Below are 18,622 nucleotides of genomic sequence, written 5' to 3'. Positions count from 1 at the left end.
TATCATTCTTGTGTCTTATATGTTATTTCTTATGTAACTGTTCTATAACTTATCTGTTGGTGTACTTTATAAATAAATAAATAAATAAATAAATAAATAAATAAATAAATAAACTAGCTTTCGCCCGCGACTCCGTGCGCATGGCATTAAAAAAGTGAGTAGGCTATGTGTTCTTCCAGACTATCCTCTATACCAAATTTCATTGAAATCCATCCAGCCGTTTAGGCTACAAACTCTAACAAACATCCATCCATCTCAACTTTCGCATTTATACATGTATTAGTACGATTGTACTAAATAATGCTATTTTTGTTTGCAGTTAACTTTCCCGCCAACTGTTAAAAATACAACTGTATAGAAAAGTCTATGGTCAATTTTGATTAAGAGAAGTTGCGCCAATTCGAAAAAACAATTAAAAACATAAAACCGGACAGTTTTAGGTTAGAAAACTATGCAATTTTATTTTAATAATGTAATGAAAATCGATTTGAAGACATCACAAATTAATAAAAAATAACCAAATACTTACTAAAGTAATTGTTTTATTTCATTTAAATGTATTCACTTAGGTAAAAAGCACAGAAAAACGTTTTAGTCAATTTCGTAAAGCAGGACTTTCCGCCATTTTAGTTACATAAGGCGGGAACCGGCGCTCATCTGCCGCGTTCATAATTCATGTATCAATTTCTGATACCACGACTGAACTCATGTTTTTAGTAAATTACGACGTAAAAGAGCGTTGTAAGTTTATTGAGATTTAAATGCTAAAGGAAATATACGAAACACGTTAAATATTTGATTTACAAAGTTTTTTATTAATACACATTTTAAATACTTTCTTTTTTTAATAACGACTGTTGCTCGTGACTACGTCCGCATGAAATTAAAAAAATATAGCCCATGTTACTTCATAGAAAACATACCTTTTTAATGGTGAAAGAATTTAACAAATCGGCCCCGTACTTTTTGAGTTGTTTTAACACACAACAAAAAACAAATATTTCCTCTTTATAACATTAATAGCTTTCGGCCGCGAATTCTAGTCGAATTAAAAAAAGTAAATAGTCTATATGGTCTTCCAGACTATCCTCTACATCTATATCAAATTTCATCGAGATTCGTTCAGCAATTTGAGTTAAAAACTGTAACAAACATCCATCCATCGATCCAAACTTTCGCATTTATAATATTATAATAAGTAAGATAATATATGTGTATATATGTATAGGATAGAATTATTCTAAAAAAACCATAGACATTATCAAGATTGTCTGTTGTTATAAATAGAATTGAATTTATTGTAGCTGTGCGTCTTGTCTTTTACTTCACTGCACTTCAGCTATAAAGGAGATTCCTAAAATATACTTCAATAGACATTAATTGGTTTCGCGGCAACTGATTTACATTCTTCTGTGAAACTGATGAATTGACTTTTAAAAATGGAGGACATTTAGCGAATCAGTCAAGAATAATTACAAATACGTTCCTATTTGAAAATCTATTTCTATACTATTATTATAATAAAGCGTAAACACACACTTCTTTATTGCCTAAAATGTCAGCAATTACAGCATATTTTTGAATAATTATTTTTTTAATAAAAAGCCCTACACTTACGTCACGCTTTAGGCTATGTATTTCACGCCATTAAATTACGGGGATATTTTGGATAAAAACCCCAATGTGGGAAGGAGATCATAAGTTGCTGCCAACATCAAGAAAGCAAGATTGCTAAGGTTTGTAATGTCATGTCATTTTGACATTTGCTATTGATGATTTGACAAAAGTAAACAATAGAATAAAATTTTCAAAATTTCATGCGGACGTAGACGCACGGAACTGGGTAGTAATTGATAAAATTCTGATAAAGACAGGGATGGTGAATCATAAGAGCGTGGGCACGTCTTTGACTAAACTATCGCAGAACTGTACGATTGTCAGCCAATTCAATTGTTTAGTTGCACAACTAAACAATTGAGTGAGCGCAACTCCATATAAGGTCATAGGAATCAAAGCGGGACTAAACAGTCGTGCGATCTTATTCAAATAGATTGAGATCCCAGGCCAGGATGACGACACTTATATTCTAAAACTTTACTGTTATATGATTAGATAGTACTCGTTTGTGATGTGAAAATAAGTGTCGTCATCCTGGTCTGGGATCTCAATCTAAAAGGTGTGCGTGCTAAAGCTTATATTATATTATTTAGTTGTATGAGAAAAGGTTTCTTGCGAGAAAAAATATATTTGCTAATTTAAGGAAATATCCGGGCACGGTTTGCTACAAAACAAAACCTACACATATTTGGAAATTCTGTTTGGTATATTTTAAGGTTAAAATGTGACCAAATCTATTCTCATTCGATTGTAAAATTCTAACACGGGCAGTCGAGACGGGTTCGACGACCCTTATAGTGTTGCATGAATAAAAAATATCTACCTAAACTCAATATCACCCGCGTTAATTTGTTTTTTTATTTTATTTAAATACATAGTTCCATTCATACATACAAATCTATATCTATACTAATACAAGCTGTCGCCCGCGGTTCCGTCCGCGTGGAATAAAAAAAAAATTAGCCTAGGCAAGTAGCCTATGTGTTCTTCCAGACTATCCTCTACATCCATGACAAATTTCATGGAGATCCGTTCAGCCGTTTAGGCTACAAACTCTAACAAACATCCATCCAACCATCTAAACTTTCGCTTTTATAATATTAGTAAGATTATAAAGCGGAAAAATTTGTATTCTTGTACGTATTGGAATAACTCAAAAACTACTGGGCCGATTTTAAAAATTCTTTCACCATCAGAAAGGTAATTTATCTGTGAGTAACATAGGCTATATTTTATTATTACTAATGTTTAGGAACTATTAATAAACAGCGTATTTCTGGACGCCGGCCTTAAAAATTCACTAAACTTTAACTCTTCTTAAATAATACAGATATGAGCTAAAACTGAGAAAAAATAATTATAAATCCAGGAGTTTTATTAAAAAAATTAAGTTTTTATTAAAATGAAGATTTGGTTATATCCAAGGACGTAACTTTTTTCGCCGGAAATGTGTTACCGAGACCAGTAGACTAAAAAGGATGTATTAATTTATACTGATTCTTTAACTTCCTTTGTTAGCTGCAAAATTGGTTTATTCACTACGTATAGTGTCAACTTTTTTTTATAAAGATGTCACGACAGTAAAAAAGAACCCAAATTTCGTCACGCGATTTTGAGCTAAACTATTTAACTACGTCATAGTCTTTGACTCCATAAATCAAACAAAAAAATGGGTCCCACCTGTAAGCACTACCTTTCGTATAAAAAAAAGAATTATCAAAATCGGTCCACTAGCGGCGGAGTTATGCCGTAACACACAAAAAAAATTTTAAAAAACATACAGACGATTTGAGTACCTTCTTTTTTTTGGGTAGTCGGTCAAAAATGGTTGGCAGATATCATAAATGTTCACTTCGCACAGACCTGGAATAGCTTCAACCGCATATTTTTTCCGGATTGAGGTTGGACTCGATTATTATTGTTTCATACTTTGTAAATACTAATTTCTGATATAATATACTAACGATTTCAAAAAAAACATTGCTTTATAGGTCAAATTAAGGAATTACATTGCAGGATTTAAACCCAATAACCTAAAAAAAACCTACTAACCATTGCGATATTTTTTTCTTTATTTCATAAGGTGGCAAACGAGCAAGCGGCCACCTGAATCCGCCAAAATGGCGAAGCGATTGCTGCCCATAGACATTTCCAATAGCAGATGCGTTCCCTACCCTTAATCGACGAAAGAGCAGACGCATAAACAGGATATTTCCCCTTCCTATGCGTCTCCTCCAACGTCAATTCCACGTTCCCTTGCCAACCTTTTCTAATAAGGAAATAGGTGGGAAGGAAAAGGGACACAAAATGGTCATTACACGGTCTTGAATTTTTCTCCATTTTTTCCATTTCTCCAAAAAGGGCGCGAACGTAAGGTTTGAACTTTCAAATATCACGCGGAAGAAGTCGTGAGGAACAGCTAGGCGTAAATATAGACGTTAATTTTATATAAAAACATTATATTATAAAGAAAATATGACGATAGATATAGTAAGTCTGTTTTCTAATAATATTCGTAATAATTCATTTAATTACAAGTATTAATTCGTTGCCTACGCATGGTTTTCGCTAGGGTTGTCTAGTTCGAGTTTTACATGATTTGTAATGATACGATTTTTACTGTGAAGGAAAATAACTGTTAAAACCTGCACAACACTGCCAAGAAATCTATACTATTATAATAAAGGGTAAACACATACTTCTTTGTTGCCTAAGATGTCAGCAATTACACCATATTTTCGAATAACCCTTTTTTTAATACAAAGCTCTAATCTTTCGTCAAGCTTTAGGCTATATATTTTCACGCCATTAAACATACGGGGATATTTTGGATAAAAACCCTAATGTGGGAAAGAGACTATAAGTTGCTACCAACATCACGAAACAAAGATTGCTCAGGTTTGTCATGTCATGTCATTTTGATAATTTGACAATTGTAAACAATAAAATAAATTTCATAATTTCATGCGGATAAAACCGCACGTTAACAGCTAGTCTAAGATAAACTCAAGACTGAAAATTGGAGGTATAAGAACTGTGGTAATTAAACAGATGAATGTCAAAAATATTTGAGGTTATTCCGAAATTTCATGAAAATTTTGAGTTGAAGTGAAGTGATGTTGTACATTAAGTGTAAATAATATTATTTAGTTATCCAAGAAAAACTGTTTTTCTAGAAATAAGTGAACTGTGCATCATATCTTTGATAATGGACTCAGATTATAACAATATTTTACACGTATCAGTTTAATCGAAAATTGACAGCCCTACTTTCCATTTCTGTCGTAGGCTGGGGTTATCAAAGGACACTAGACATAAATATTGTCTATGGATAGGCATTTGACACTTCTGTCTATGGCCTGGTATCGTCTTTTATTACCGAACTAGTTGTTGCTCGCGATTTCATCCACTCATTAAGATAAAAAAGTAACCTATAATATGCCCGTCTGTAGTCTAATAGTTTTGAAGATAACCCGGAACAAACGCGGCTTGCGGACAGACAGACAAACATTTTTTACCTGCGATTTTCGTTATCAGCAGTGCAAATACATTATCTTTCTGAAATCTGGAATTTTTAAATCCAATTACGTTCCATGTTTAGGTTCACTTTGTACAATTTTTCGATAAGACACGCTTATATTGTCCTACTTTACATATAAATTTTGGGACAGTCCTATAATTGGTCTAAATATAGTACTACATAATCTCCCATCTTACCATTTGCTAACAAGCTGTATTTACATTTTTATTTCATTTAAGTAGCTATGTATTGTTTTTTTTTAATTGAAAAAGGAAAATCTAAACTTCATTATCTGTTGCGCACAGTGGCGCCCTCATCTTGTACTATCCACCTTTGACATTTAAAGGTTGAATGGTTTTCCTTTTGTTTTGTAAACGAAAAACATTACAACACATTGAATATTAATTAATTTTACTTAGTAAATAACTTTTATTAATGTTTAAATCACTATTAGAAGGACCTACAATGTTTTTTTAACTCCTAGATTCAGACATTCGCTATAATGCCAGTTTTAGCGTTAACAGCTTGGTAGAGATTTCTACGGCACCCCCTTTTTATCATGCCTAAAGAAAACCCCTACCGGTTTAAGGGCCTTTAAGGTTAGGGTTAGGTTACAATGTGTAACTTTATAACCTGTAGCGACCTTATCAGTCTAGAGCCCTTAGCGGTCACCCAACCGTTCCTTATTCTAAAGCTACACTGGTGACAAAAATTAAAAGTCCTGCTTAGTTAAATATATTAAATGCTTTTGCTCGCAACTTAGCACTATTCCTGACAGAAATCTGGGCTAAACATCCAGATTCACTTGTGAGTTTTAAAGTTATCTGCTAACATTCATCTATCCAAACTTTCGAATTTAAAATATTAGTAACCCGCGACTACGTCTGCGTGAAATTTAAAAAACAAAATTAAGTATCCCATGTGTTTTTGTAGCCTAAACGGCTAAACGGATCTTGATGAAATGTGGCATAGACGTAGAGGATAGTCTGGAAGAGCACATAAGCTACTCACTTTTGTTTCTTTATTTACACGCGTACGGAGTCCCGGGCAAAACTAGTTCATAAAAATTGTAAGAAGAATAAGTAATAAGGAATATTTAATCCTTACTTTAAGATACAAACCTGTAACATTGCCATCAGCATCCTTATTAGGTCCAGAAAACTTTAGTCCCCTGGTCGTCTCGTTCATGACCACGAGATCAGCAGCCGTCACCACTTTGAATCCCAAACCGTGGCTGGATACGGTAGAGTTCCACAGCCACATACACATGTCAACTTGCGAGTTATTGTTCGGTTCAAAGTTGCAAAACACACCGGTCACCTGTGGCACGTAATTGTTCTTAGATATCGCTTCATATGTTAACCCATCACCTCGTAACGCCTTCATCTTGTCCGCCAACGTGTCTGTTGTATTATCCGACATTGTTTTCTGTTTAGTCGCGATCGCTCCTTCATTATCGTTCAACATATCATCATGCTGCGCTCTGTGCTCACGATTTATTTGTAGTATTTTATTTAGATTACTCTTCCCTCTTCGTCTGCCTTCTCGATGGTTTTCCGTCCGGTTCATTAAGTTCGAAAGCTTCTGGAAGGATCCGCGTTCTCTGCCCGGGTTCGCGGACCTTGATCTCTCCTTTTCCGCCGCCAAGGCTTTCTCTTTATCCACGGCATGCTCGCAACCGACTATCGCGATCAGTAAGAGAGTGATTATAACCGTACTACGCGCCATTGGTCCGATGCGGTTATTCAGTTGTTTAAATAACCGCATCCAGCTTGTATTCGGCAGCTGTAATCCATTACGCGAACGAAGTTGTCGCGTAATCGATTCATAACAAAAGAAGATAGATGTTAGAGATTATTTCCTATTGTGATTTATTGAAGCGCCGTGACCTCAGGGAATGCAACGACACGCCGCCTTGGAAGTCCGCCAGTCCTGGAGATATGGCATCGGTCGATATACGACGCACAATACTCTCGCACATTTTATCACAACAGTCAATATCTACACATAATTGCGTATTTATTTGGCACTTTTTTGTTAATATAATTGTTTATTCACAGGTCTATTTGATTACAGCGACTACATCCCCTAAAAATATGACCGGTAATGGAGGATCTCCGTGGTACCTCGGGCACGTATATACATGGAATGAGACCGCGTGCGGCGCACTCAGCTCGCACTCAAATATCACCGAGTGACGATTACCGTTCAATAAAGACACTTGCGGGGCTATACATCCGCAATTTTTCAATTTCCAACACTAAAATTACGTTTTAACTAGCCCCCATATCGAGGTACGTACACCGACGTCCCACTCGTGTAGCTCGCAGCGCCGCGGCGGGAATATGCGGAACTACGCTTGTGGACAGAAATAATCATTACTTTTCGCAAGATGTGATCTTCGTACGGCATCCGAGGGGATGCTGCGCAGGTGTTAGCCCGCCTTTAGCTCGTTCCCGGGTTTTTCGCGCAGGATGTAGTTGCGTCAAATACCGTCAGACATTGGTTCTTTTAGGATTATTGTTCACGTCATTCGTATCTATTGGTGTGTTTTACAAAATCCATTTTCCAATTGGACCTAAATCGAATCAGTGCGGGAGCGGGCCAATGGTAATCCGCACCGGATATTACATCGAGGAAATTTCCTCAGAGATTTGTTTACGCGAACGTTAGGTGGTCGCGATTTTTTTGCCGATGATCTGCGGAAATCAGATTAAGCATCGATCTGATATCGTTTCTGTCTCGTTGCCTGAACAATATTATCTGTATTTGTGAATTAAAACGCCTTTTTAATACTGGCTTTATATTTTCACAAAATGCTTGCTTGCAGTATCGATTATATTATAGCTTCTCTCAGTGATCAAACAGTGTGTGTTTATAGGAATGTCTCTTAAAACCCATGGTAACATTAACAATTATGTGACGTTTCAATCACATAATTTAGAAAAACAATATTGTACAAAAATTATAGATTGTTGTTTTAAATAAAAGAATTGCTATTTTTAATATATTTCATAGTTATAATTTTAAATTGTTACAATTAACTTTCCAAAATAAGTAAATGTTAAAATCGATTTTCATTTATTTATTTCTGCTTAAATAAAAATTAACTATTCGATTTTGACAGCTCGTAAGTAGATTTTTAGTTTCGGAACGCACTTCACCACTCCTTGTATTTTATTTTGGTCTGAACTTCCAGTTAGATTAAATTCTCATTTCTGTATTGAATGAGTAATTCATAATAATGTGTCATTCGTGCAATAGACTAGTAATGCAGTGGGTGTTACAGTTTTAACAATAATATACATAAGGTAAGCGTTACAATTATTTTAAAAAATAAGATAAACAGTTACACGAAATTACCTACAAGTATTCTGTCCATATGATATAATTTTTTCCCTCTTTATTTGAAAACAATTTATATGAGAAGTACTAGTATTGTTTATTTTAATAATACTTTGCAATTTATTGGATATTCGAACATCAAATGTAAGCAATTTAAAAAACATAGAAAAAAATAATATTTACTTTACCTTAGTTGTAGTTTAATAATTTTAGTAAACGAAGTAAAATAGTATTTATCTTTGTCTACAATTGATTGATTTTAATGAAGTTTTAGGTTAGTTTTTTACTATAAAGGTATGGAACATAACGATAACAGCAAAAAATATTTCAGTTTATAATTTATACAATTAATACAATTAAAATGTATGTTACTTTATAAATTAAACTCTAAAATTGTTTGAATGTTTCCCATTGAGCCTATCACCTAGGAAAAATAACCCATAGGGCTGTTTGATTACATTTAAAGATGCATTCTATTGTTTTTGTCTGCATCATCTTAATATGTACAAAATATGTGGAACTGTACTTGCTTCATTTGTCATATTCCTCCTTGTTCATACTCCTGAAGGGCACAACAGTTTTTTTCCTCCACATAACTGTATTATGCATCATCTCAGTCACTCTTCTTGATTGTCACCGTTCATGCAATCCATCTCTTTCTAGGTCTACCTCTACCGGAGTAACTAACATAACTAACATTCTCCTTGTTACATGCAATTCATCCCTCCTCATAACATGCCTATTTGTCCCTTTATAATAAAAGATACAAACATATATATTTCTCGAATATATCAGTCATATGCATTATCTGTACGTTCACCTCAGTCGTAAAATTATATATTTTACTATAAATAATATGTTGTACTAACATTCTTATCTTAGACTATGGTTTGAGAGAGATTTTATCAATTATTTTACATTCTCCTACAATGTGCAATTTTGAAATAAAAAATGATATATAACAATAAGAAATATAGATATATGAGAATAATAATTTCTAAAAATCTGTCATATGGTGACAAATGTTACTATGTTAATTGTTAACATTACGGTTAAAACTGAAGCTCGGTAGTATATCAAACTAACATATCTAGTAAGTTTCATCACCAAAACAATTACAGCATCATCTATTCAAATACAATGTGAAATTAAAATCTAATGAAATTGTGTGATGTGTGGCTTGTATTTAATTGGTTGACCTCATTTTGTATGGCTTCAACAACCATACAATTGTACACAACTAACTCTGGACAAATTGTAGATTAAAAATGTATATCTATACTCATATTACAAAGAATGGTTTATATTTTTGTATGTAACCTTGTATGTAAGAGCGTCGGTGGCTCAGTGGTTTTACTTGACTTGACTACAGGTCTTGGGTTCAAATCCCGCTGTACCAATGTGATTTTTGATCTTTCGAATTTTCATATGTACATAATTTACCCGACGTTCTTAAGGTGAAGAAAAACATCGTGATGCCTGCACATATCGGCGAAGAAATTCAAAGATATGTGTGAAGTCAACCAACCCGCAGTGCAGCGTGGTTGACTATGGCCTAGTCACCCTAATTTAGGGTAGGCTCCGAGCCCCTCGGTGGGGACGTATAGTGAGCTGGTGATGATGTTGATGTAACCTAAAAAACGAATGTATTTGAAATATTCATTTACCATTAGAAAGCTACATGATTACTGAGTGACATCATACTTCATACTAATGTTATAAACGCAAAAGTTTAGATGGATGGATGGATGTTTGTTAGAGTTTGTAGCTTAAACTGCTGATTGCGATGAAATTTGGCATAGATAGAGAGAATAGTATGGAAGAACACATAAGCTATTTACTTTTGTTTTTTGAATGCCGATGGGCAAATGCTAGTAAGCCATGTTTATAAGTAGATTTTATTTAATTTCTGATAATGCGAACAAAGTACCTTATCCTACTCCTTTTTTTGTCCTCCAAATAACTCTATCATCTCACATCACTCCCTTAATCATGTCATCTTACACGCAATCCATCCATCTCTAATCGAATTTCCCGTTTATTTTTTTTATGCAAAGATTCTGAGAACATTCTTCCAGTTTTATCAAAATACATTTATTAGTGTGTAAAACAAATTCTGACGTTTTATTATGAACATAAAACTATAAAAAACGTTTTTTAGAATTCCTAAACAAGATTGTTTATTGGTTATTCCCAGAAGCTGATTATAATGGGAAAAATTATCGTATAAATTATACCACTTATCGTCTATCAGATAACGAATGTAAATCAATATTGGATTGCTCATTACGAGTTGATTATTTACGTATTCGCGCGCTTTTTGATTAGTGACGCTTATTTTTTTTTTCGAGATTAAAACAGTAACAACGTATTTTGTCTGAACGCAATTTATAGAGGTTATAACAGTTTTTTTTTAAAGATTAAAAAGTTAAATGTGTAGCAATAAAAATACTACTTTATTGTGATTTTAGATATAAAAATGCATTATTGTTTGTGTTTAAAAAGGTATGTTCCCTTACAATTAAGCAACCGTATTGCTAAAGAATTTCAAGGTACTTTTTAATGACAAGACAAAAGCTAAGTTGTCCATGGAGCCAATTTTTTTTTTCGGATAATCTTTTTTATATTTACGTAGTTCTAGATTTTTCATTTCAAAATTAAATATCATTGCAATATGTGATCGAAGACGGTTAATACTCGACCTAAATCCGTTCTAGATTGCTAACCTAGATAAAGTTTATGCTGGAGGTTGCTCAAACGCCTGTTAGCGTATAAATTGAAATTGAACATTTGCGTATATTCGTGTTACTGTGTGCTTGTGAAATGCATACAGTCATATTAGTTAGACTTAAAAAAATGTGCATTGAACTAATCGTACTTTTAGTTTCTTATACTTTAAATAGTTTTTATATAATAATAGTTTATAATATTTAAATTACTTTCAATCAAATTTTTTAGCATTCATAGTGGTCATAATTTATGCAACGGACTTCACAACTTCTTGGTTTTCTTATATGTAAATAATTAAATATGTTCTTACTCTCTATGTACCCCAGATGAGACAAGATACGTGAAGCATGTCGGGCGGTAACGCGTCCAAGAACAAGGCGCGCTCCTCCAAGAGGCAGGAAGGCTGGGAGGAGGCGGGAGGGGAATTCTATCAGGTATCACGTCACAATATTTATACCGTGCGTCTCCACTGCCGAAACAATTGTATAAAATACAAATTTCCCGTATGTTTTCTAAAGGTAGTGTTACCTAATAAGCTAAAGAATCTTCATGTATTGATGCACGATTTTTGCATGACATATATTTTGACATCAAATTACGACAGATTTATCGATTTGGATTCTTGTACAATGCCATATCGTTGCATGTAGTCTTGTTGGTTATTATAATTTCTTTGGAGCGGGCGCACTTCTTTGACTAATCTATCGCACAACTGTTGTGCATTTGGTTCGTCATTCAACTGTTTAGTTACACAATAAAAAATCGATTAGTGTGCGCACCTCTATATAAGCTCATAGGAATCAAAGCAAAACTAAACATTTTGCGATAGTCAAAGGTGTGCGCTCGTTGTTTATGTATACAAGAATTTTGTGTCATCCTCTACAAATGCTGTTTGTAAGATACATTGCTGGTATTTTTAGGAGCTATATCCTGGAGGTGAACAGGAACTGTTCGAAAACCTCCAGCGAGCTGATGCAGCTAAACTCGCGACGCTTCTACCCTCCAAGCAGGCCAGGAATAGTAAGTATAATATCCATATTTTGGTACATGGGGAATAAGAGACTTCTTTTTACACTTAACACTAATACTTATATTCGGTTATCATTTTGGTTTATTATACTCCACTTTAGAACAGGGGTGGCGAACCTTTATGCATCAAAGTGCCATTTTTTAAATATTCAATGTGGTCTTAACCGTGCCATCAAATGATTTTGACTGATTTTAACGTTTATTTTTTGTATAATACCTAATTCATATTTTTTCGGAGTGTTTTTATGAACATCGACCTGTCTATAATATTGTGTCGTGTGCCATTGGTTCGCCATCCCTGCTCTAGAAGATTTGTCTCAATAATATCTCAAAAATTTTGTTTTGTTCACACTTGGCCATTACAGTCAGATAGTTGTGCCTGCCAGACTTACTGGCGCCAGTTCTCCATGTTCTCAGTGACTGTATTGGTCAGGTGAATACCGCAAATAATGTATTTTTTTTGCGTAATAGCGACGACGGTGAAGCGCGTTAGATCACAGAATGAGCGACGGCAGTCGACGTTCGCGCGAACCACGCAGAGCCGGGATATACATCTTTCTATGTTGCCGGACCTCTCAGGTCAGTCTATTTATTTCCTTTCATCTATTTCCCCCTTATTTTCAGCTAACATATTTTTATATCATAAGGTGGCAAACAAGCGAACGGCCACCAGAAAAGTGATGCGACCGCTGCGCATAGACATCAGTAATAGCAAATGCGTGTCCTCCGAATTTTTTACATTTTATTCCCCTTATTTTCAAGTAACAACCGAAGCCTTCTCTTTCAAAACACTGCATGTCATCGCTATCATTACATAAAGAGCTGTAGCTCGCGACTTTGCCCGCGTAAAATATAGCCTGTATTACTCACTGATAGTAGCTTTTGATTGGTAAAATAATTTTTGAAATCGACCCAGTAGTTTTTGAGTTATTTCAACGACTCAACGGATCTCGGTGAATTTTACATATATACATAGGCTAAGTTTTTTTTATTTTACACAGGCAGAGTCATGGTATAACCTAATGTTTTACACATCGAATTTTAAATCTTCGTTAATATCTTAAAGCTAAGAATTGGAACATTTGCTGTACCTTTCTTAAGTTAAACGAAATCTTAGATAAATATATCCAATGACTTAACCGTACTATTTCCAGAAAACACAATGTCATACCTTATTAATACACCGTTAAAAGTCCTTGAATTATTTAAAATAGTACACAAAAACTAAACTGTAACAAAACATCAGAGACCTTGTCTATATTATTTTGCTAAGACAATCTCGACAGTATTAGTTTCATATAAACGTATAGTGAATATCGATACAAACGAAAAATATAAAATCCTTTACTATATTGTTACTATTACTACTTTAAATAATAAAACTGGTATTAAATCATTTCCGGAAATTGTCCTAAAAAAATGTTCACCATGGTCACCCTATTTTCTATACATGCCGACAAGATTTTTAGTACAGAATAAAAATTGAGGGCAAACTCACGGACGTGGCCGTTTCATTTAATAAACCATCTAATAACAATTAATTACTCTAATTAACGAATAGTTCGTTGTTGTGTGAAACAACTTCGCGCCCAAATTTGACAGCTTTGTTTTTTTTATATTTGGACAACAGAATTGGTGTTCTGCCAGTACCTTTTTTTTTATTTTTTTGTAGTAATTATGATGAAATCTAGTTTTCGATTCAATCTTTTTAATAATAATACTTCAGGTCGATAAAAACTTAATCTAATTTTGGCTGCAACTAACTTCATGTTACTAAATTACAATAACTTACGTTTATAATAAATCTTGGGTTACTCCAAAAGTCTATCTAAGGAAAAAGAATTTAAAAAAAGTAATGTATTGTATCCAAAGCCAATAAACTGTCGATTTTAGATTTAAAAAAATGTTGTTTTTTTTTTCTTATTTCAGAAAATCTATCAAATGAGGAACGTAGTTGGGAAGAAATTATGCAGATTAAGGCAATGCCACTGCCGATGGGACAAAAAAGAGAAATAAAAGCCAGACTTCAGGTATGAAATTTGTTTTTATTTTTTATTAAAATTTTAAGTTCTTTTTTTAGTACTGTAAATAAGATATCGATTTTAATTATTCTCTAGTTTTTTAATCTAGTGTTAATTAACATTTTTTACGATATTTTTTTTGATATTTTTTTTGTACACCCAACAAAAAATGTATACGTCTGATTAAAAAACTTATCAACACTAAATTTCATATTACAATATTATTTTCCAGAATGCAACAAAACTTCGTTTACAAGGTCTGGAACAATTACAATGGAGGCAAAGAAAAGTTTGGCACAGATTTAAAAAACGATTTGCCGAAATTCTAGCGAAATTAGAACTCTGGCAATCTCCAATGCGAGTTATCGAAGGGAAATTCGGTACCGGAGTTGTCTCTTATTTTCTCTTCCTAAGATGGCTTTTCTTCTTAAATATTGCCCTTTCTCTATTCATAATACTCTTTCTAATTCTCCCTAATTCTTTAATACAAGATGTATGCGATGATTGCGGGGAAAATTCCACTTTATGCTGTTTTGACAACATAACCTCAAATAATGTCGTTCTCGATTTAATCCAAGGTACAGGATGGATGGAACTTTCTATGTTATTCTACGGTGTTTATAGTGAAAAAATATACGTTTACAATCTACCCAATTTATGGGAAACTGACATGTATTATAATATGCCTTTAGCGTATATTTTGATACCAATATCTTGGGCGTTACTATCTCTAGTCGCTATAGTGAAAACGGGGGCTAAGGGTTTTAAAGAAAAACTAGTGGAAAACGAAGGGCAGTTTTATTTGTATTGTAATCTAGTATTTGGTGGATGGGATTTTTGCGTACATAATGGTAAATCAGCTAAAATCAAACATAAAGCATTATATAACGAAATAAAAGGGTGTTTACAAGAAGAGAGGTATAAAGAAGAGAAACAATCGAGAACTAGAGAAGGGACTATTCTTCTTCATCTAAGAAGAATTATAATTAACTTCTCCGTTATAATAATACTGATAATATCCGGTTTTATAATATATAAAACATTCACTTTTTCGACAGAAACTTTGTATAGAAATACAGAAGAAAACGAAACTCTATCAGAGATTTACGAGAACTCATTAAATCAAGTCGAAAGTATTTTGCTAGAGTTTCTCCCTTATATAACTATTGTCGTTTTAAATTTATTTGTACCGGAAATATTCGGTTATCTAATAAACTACGAGAATTACAAACCGCGTCATATTATTCTGATAACTCTTCTGCGCACAGTTCTACTAAGATTAGCGTCTCTCGCGGTTTTATTGAGTCAAATTTATATGCAAATTAGTGGATTAGTTGAATCTGATATACGATCAGATTGTTGGGAGACTTACGTGGGTCAGCAGTTTTATAAATTATTGTTAACAGATTTCGCTGTTCAGTTTATTATGACGTTTCTAATCAATCTTCCAAGAGCGTTTATCGGACGCCATTCTAATAGCCGATGTCTCCGAAGCATCGGTACTCAAAGTTTTTACCTCCCTAAACATGTGTTAGATATTGTATATATCCAAACTATAATCTGGATGGGTACATTCTTCTGTCCCTTTCTACCAATAATAGGGACAATCTTCTATTTCCTTCTTTTCTATATTAAAAAGTTCAATTGTCTTATCAATTGTACTCCTTCCCCTATATTGTATAAAGCTTCTAAATCGAAATCGTTGTTCATGTCAGTGTTGTTCCTCGGTTTCGTGATATCGATAGTTCCGGTTGCATATTCGATAGCTGAGTTAACGCCTTCATCGAACTGCGGTCCATTCAAAGGTTATAATACTGTTTGGGATTTCGTTATAATAACGTTCAATATGTTCCCACCTATTATTAGAGAGATAGTTTTTTTGATAGGGACGTCTACTTTCGCGGTTCCAGCGTTTGCGATATCTTTATTATTACTATACTATTATTGGGCAGTTGCAACAGCTAATCGACATATGGTATCAGTATTAAGAAATCAGCTTGTTCTAGAAGGACATGACAAGCAGTTCTTGTTGAATAGACTAAGTGCGTTCATAAGACAGCATCAGAAACGATGCGAAAGACGGAATAGAGCCAGTTTCGCGGATGATGACTCTTCCATTAGACAAGGATCTAAGTGAATGTAAGTTATACGTTTAGTATGCTAAGTGAATGTAAGTTACTGGTGTCCGGAAATCATATGTATATATCTTAAGCTTTTTTGTATGGCGAATTTGAAAGAAACTACAGTTTTGCAATTTAATTTGGAAAGCCCTGTATAGATTAGGCTTTTTTTTTAATATTAAAATATTCTAAAATGCTCAAAAGCGATGTTATCCGGACATCCTGTATTATAAATATGTACACAATATTAATGTGATAAAATAAGTACATTTTGACAGATAAAAAATCGATAAGTCATTAAAAGTAATATAAAAAAATCGTAAAAATATCGATACTTCGTTTCACATCACTAGATTTTTTGACATCTGTCAAAGTGAGTTCATTCAGAATGCTATTATTTCGTAATAGAATTTAATTTATAATAAAATACGATGCAATTTTTTGTACATAATATTCTTGGTAATATTTAAGTGTGCCATTTTTTTTATCAAAAAACCCGCGACCATACGTCCAGTACAATAATCTAATAATAATGCAAGTTTGATTAAAAAACCTAAATTATACCAATTTTAATAATATTTTAATAGTAAATTCATTTTTTATTTGTTTCGTAACATTCCTTTTTTCTTTTTAATAATTCACAATTCAACAAAAGTACAAATTTATTCCTGTTATTATATTAAAAATTCCCAGTAATATTCTTATTTACTTATACATAATAGTCCAATTATAATACGTTTTTTTATATTGTATTTCATATATTAAGAGCGCGTTTGACCAAACTATCGCACAACTGTTTAATCTCGCTTTGATTCCTATGACCTTATATGGAGGCACACTACTCGATTTTTTGTTGTGCAACTAAACAGTTGAAGGCAAAACAATCGACAATCGCACAGCAGTTGTGCGATATTTTAGTCAAAGTTGTGCGTCCGTTCTTAAAAATAAATCCACAAAATTGTCTATTGTGTGCCAGATAATTTGCCAATGATGTCGGTTTTTTTCATTTTTTGACGCGTAAAAACAAAGTCTTTGTCATCATTTTGTAAAAAAATGTTAGACGCAAGTATATATCTATTTCTAATATTATTAATTACTAGTTAGTCCAAGTTTTCTATGAGTTTTTTTTTCCTAGATTTTACATTCGTATATTTAATGACGTTCTTTAGAAAATTTACTGTGATTTTTTGTCACCTTAGCGTAATTATACTTAGTAAATTTTTTCTTTACAATCATAACGTAATTGGCCTATTTGTACAGTGAAAATATAATTAAATACATAAAAATGGGCTTAAAAAATAATAACAAAAATCTACCATGACAGAAATGTAAAAAAAGGTAAAAAAAAAATCATTTTTTTACATGACTCCTGTTAAAATAGGCCTCTTATGTATGGTTTAAAATACTTGTTCTATTAATCCGATTTGCTCATTAAACCAATTAATTTAAAAAAAAAAAACAGGGGAAAAATGTCAAATTTGCCAAAAAATCTCGGTTGTTAAGTCTTGTTAAATTGATAATATTCTCAGTAACCAATGCTTCCGAAATCTTTATGTAATTTATAGATTTTTTTTTTGTTAAACTTGTCTTCCCATTTTTTAACGGTCACAAAAATACCCAAAATGCCCAAAATGAAATTACAAATAATTAAGTCACTTGTAAATTTGTATAAAAAGCATTTAATAGTAATTTAAGTAGGTTTTGTACCATAGTGATCTCATTCTATACAAAAAATGTTGCAATGAAGTAAAAAATTTTAATTTTTTACCTTCTAAGACTGTCCAAGAGAATTCCTATTTCTTTTGTATGTTTTTTTAGTTGTATCAAGTTCAAATTATGTGTTAAAAAGCCAAATAATAATTTAAAAAAAAATTATATGCGTTTTTTCATACTAATTTAAGAAATATGTTTTTTGAGATGTAAATTTTATAATATGCATTTTTTATTTTAATGTAATGCAATATGAGACACAAATAGATATAAAAAGCTATACATATACACATAAAAAGTAGATAAAATAACAATATACGATATTAGTAAATTATAAAATACTTCGGGTCCCTTTATAAAGCGTTAATTATTTATTACAGTTTTTGAAAACAAGCAAATAGCTAAAAGTGCCTTTCTCCTGAACCATTCCAAATTCCAAAGTAGCTTTCTGTAAAGTATGTGCATAATCATATTTATTTTTAGCCAATACAATTTTTGTCTTAACCAATTGTTTTTTTACTTGAAAAATT

At 32.8% G+C, this 18,622-nt stretch overlaps 2 protein-coding genes across 2 annotated transcripts in view; one reads left to right on the top strand and one right to left on the bottom strand.

Moving 5' to 3' along the window:
* LOC106108690 (ALK tyrosine kinase receptor-like) overlaps positions 1-8,060 on the bottom strand; it is a 37,362-nt gene extending 29,302 nt beyond the window's left edge. Inside the window, exon 1 of the mRNA XM_013289949.1 lies at positions 6,259-8,060. Within this exon, the coding sequence (XP_013145403.1) occupies positions 6,259-6,904 (646 nt within the window). The 5' untranslated portion in view covers positions 6,905-8,060. The remainder of the gene's footprint in view (positions 1-6,258) is intronic.
* A 207-nt stretch (positions 8,061-8,267) lies between these two features.
* Positions 8,268-16,988, top strand: LOC106108961 (transmembrane channel-like protein 7). The gene is made up of 6 exons (XM_013290332.1): positions 8,268-8,448; positions 11,539-11,646; positions 12,133-12,232; positions 12,713-12,820; positions 14,171-14,271; positions 14,495-16,988. The coding sequence occupies exons 2-6, from the start codon at positions 11,560-11,562 to the stop codon at positions 16,397-16,399; spliced, it is 2,301 nt and encodes a 766-aa protein (XP_013145786.1). The 5' UTR covers positions 8,268-8,448; positions 11,539-11,559; the 3' UTR covers positions 16,400-16,988.
* The last annotated feature ends 1,634 nt before the right edge of the window (positions 16,989-18,622 follow it).

Source organism: Papilio polytes, unplaced genomic scaffold (genome assembly GCF_000836215.1).
Source record: "Papilio polytes unplaced genomic scaffold, Ppol_1.0 DF821400.1, whole genome shotgun sequence".
NCBI classification, from domain to species: Eukaryota; Metazoa; Arthropoda; class Insecta; order Lepidoptera; family Papilionidae; genus Papilio; species Papilio polytes.
The sequence above is the reverse complement of the archived record's forward strand: the minus strand, read 5'-3'. Positions and strand labels throughout refer to the sequence as shown.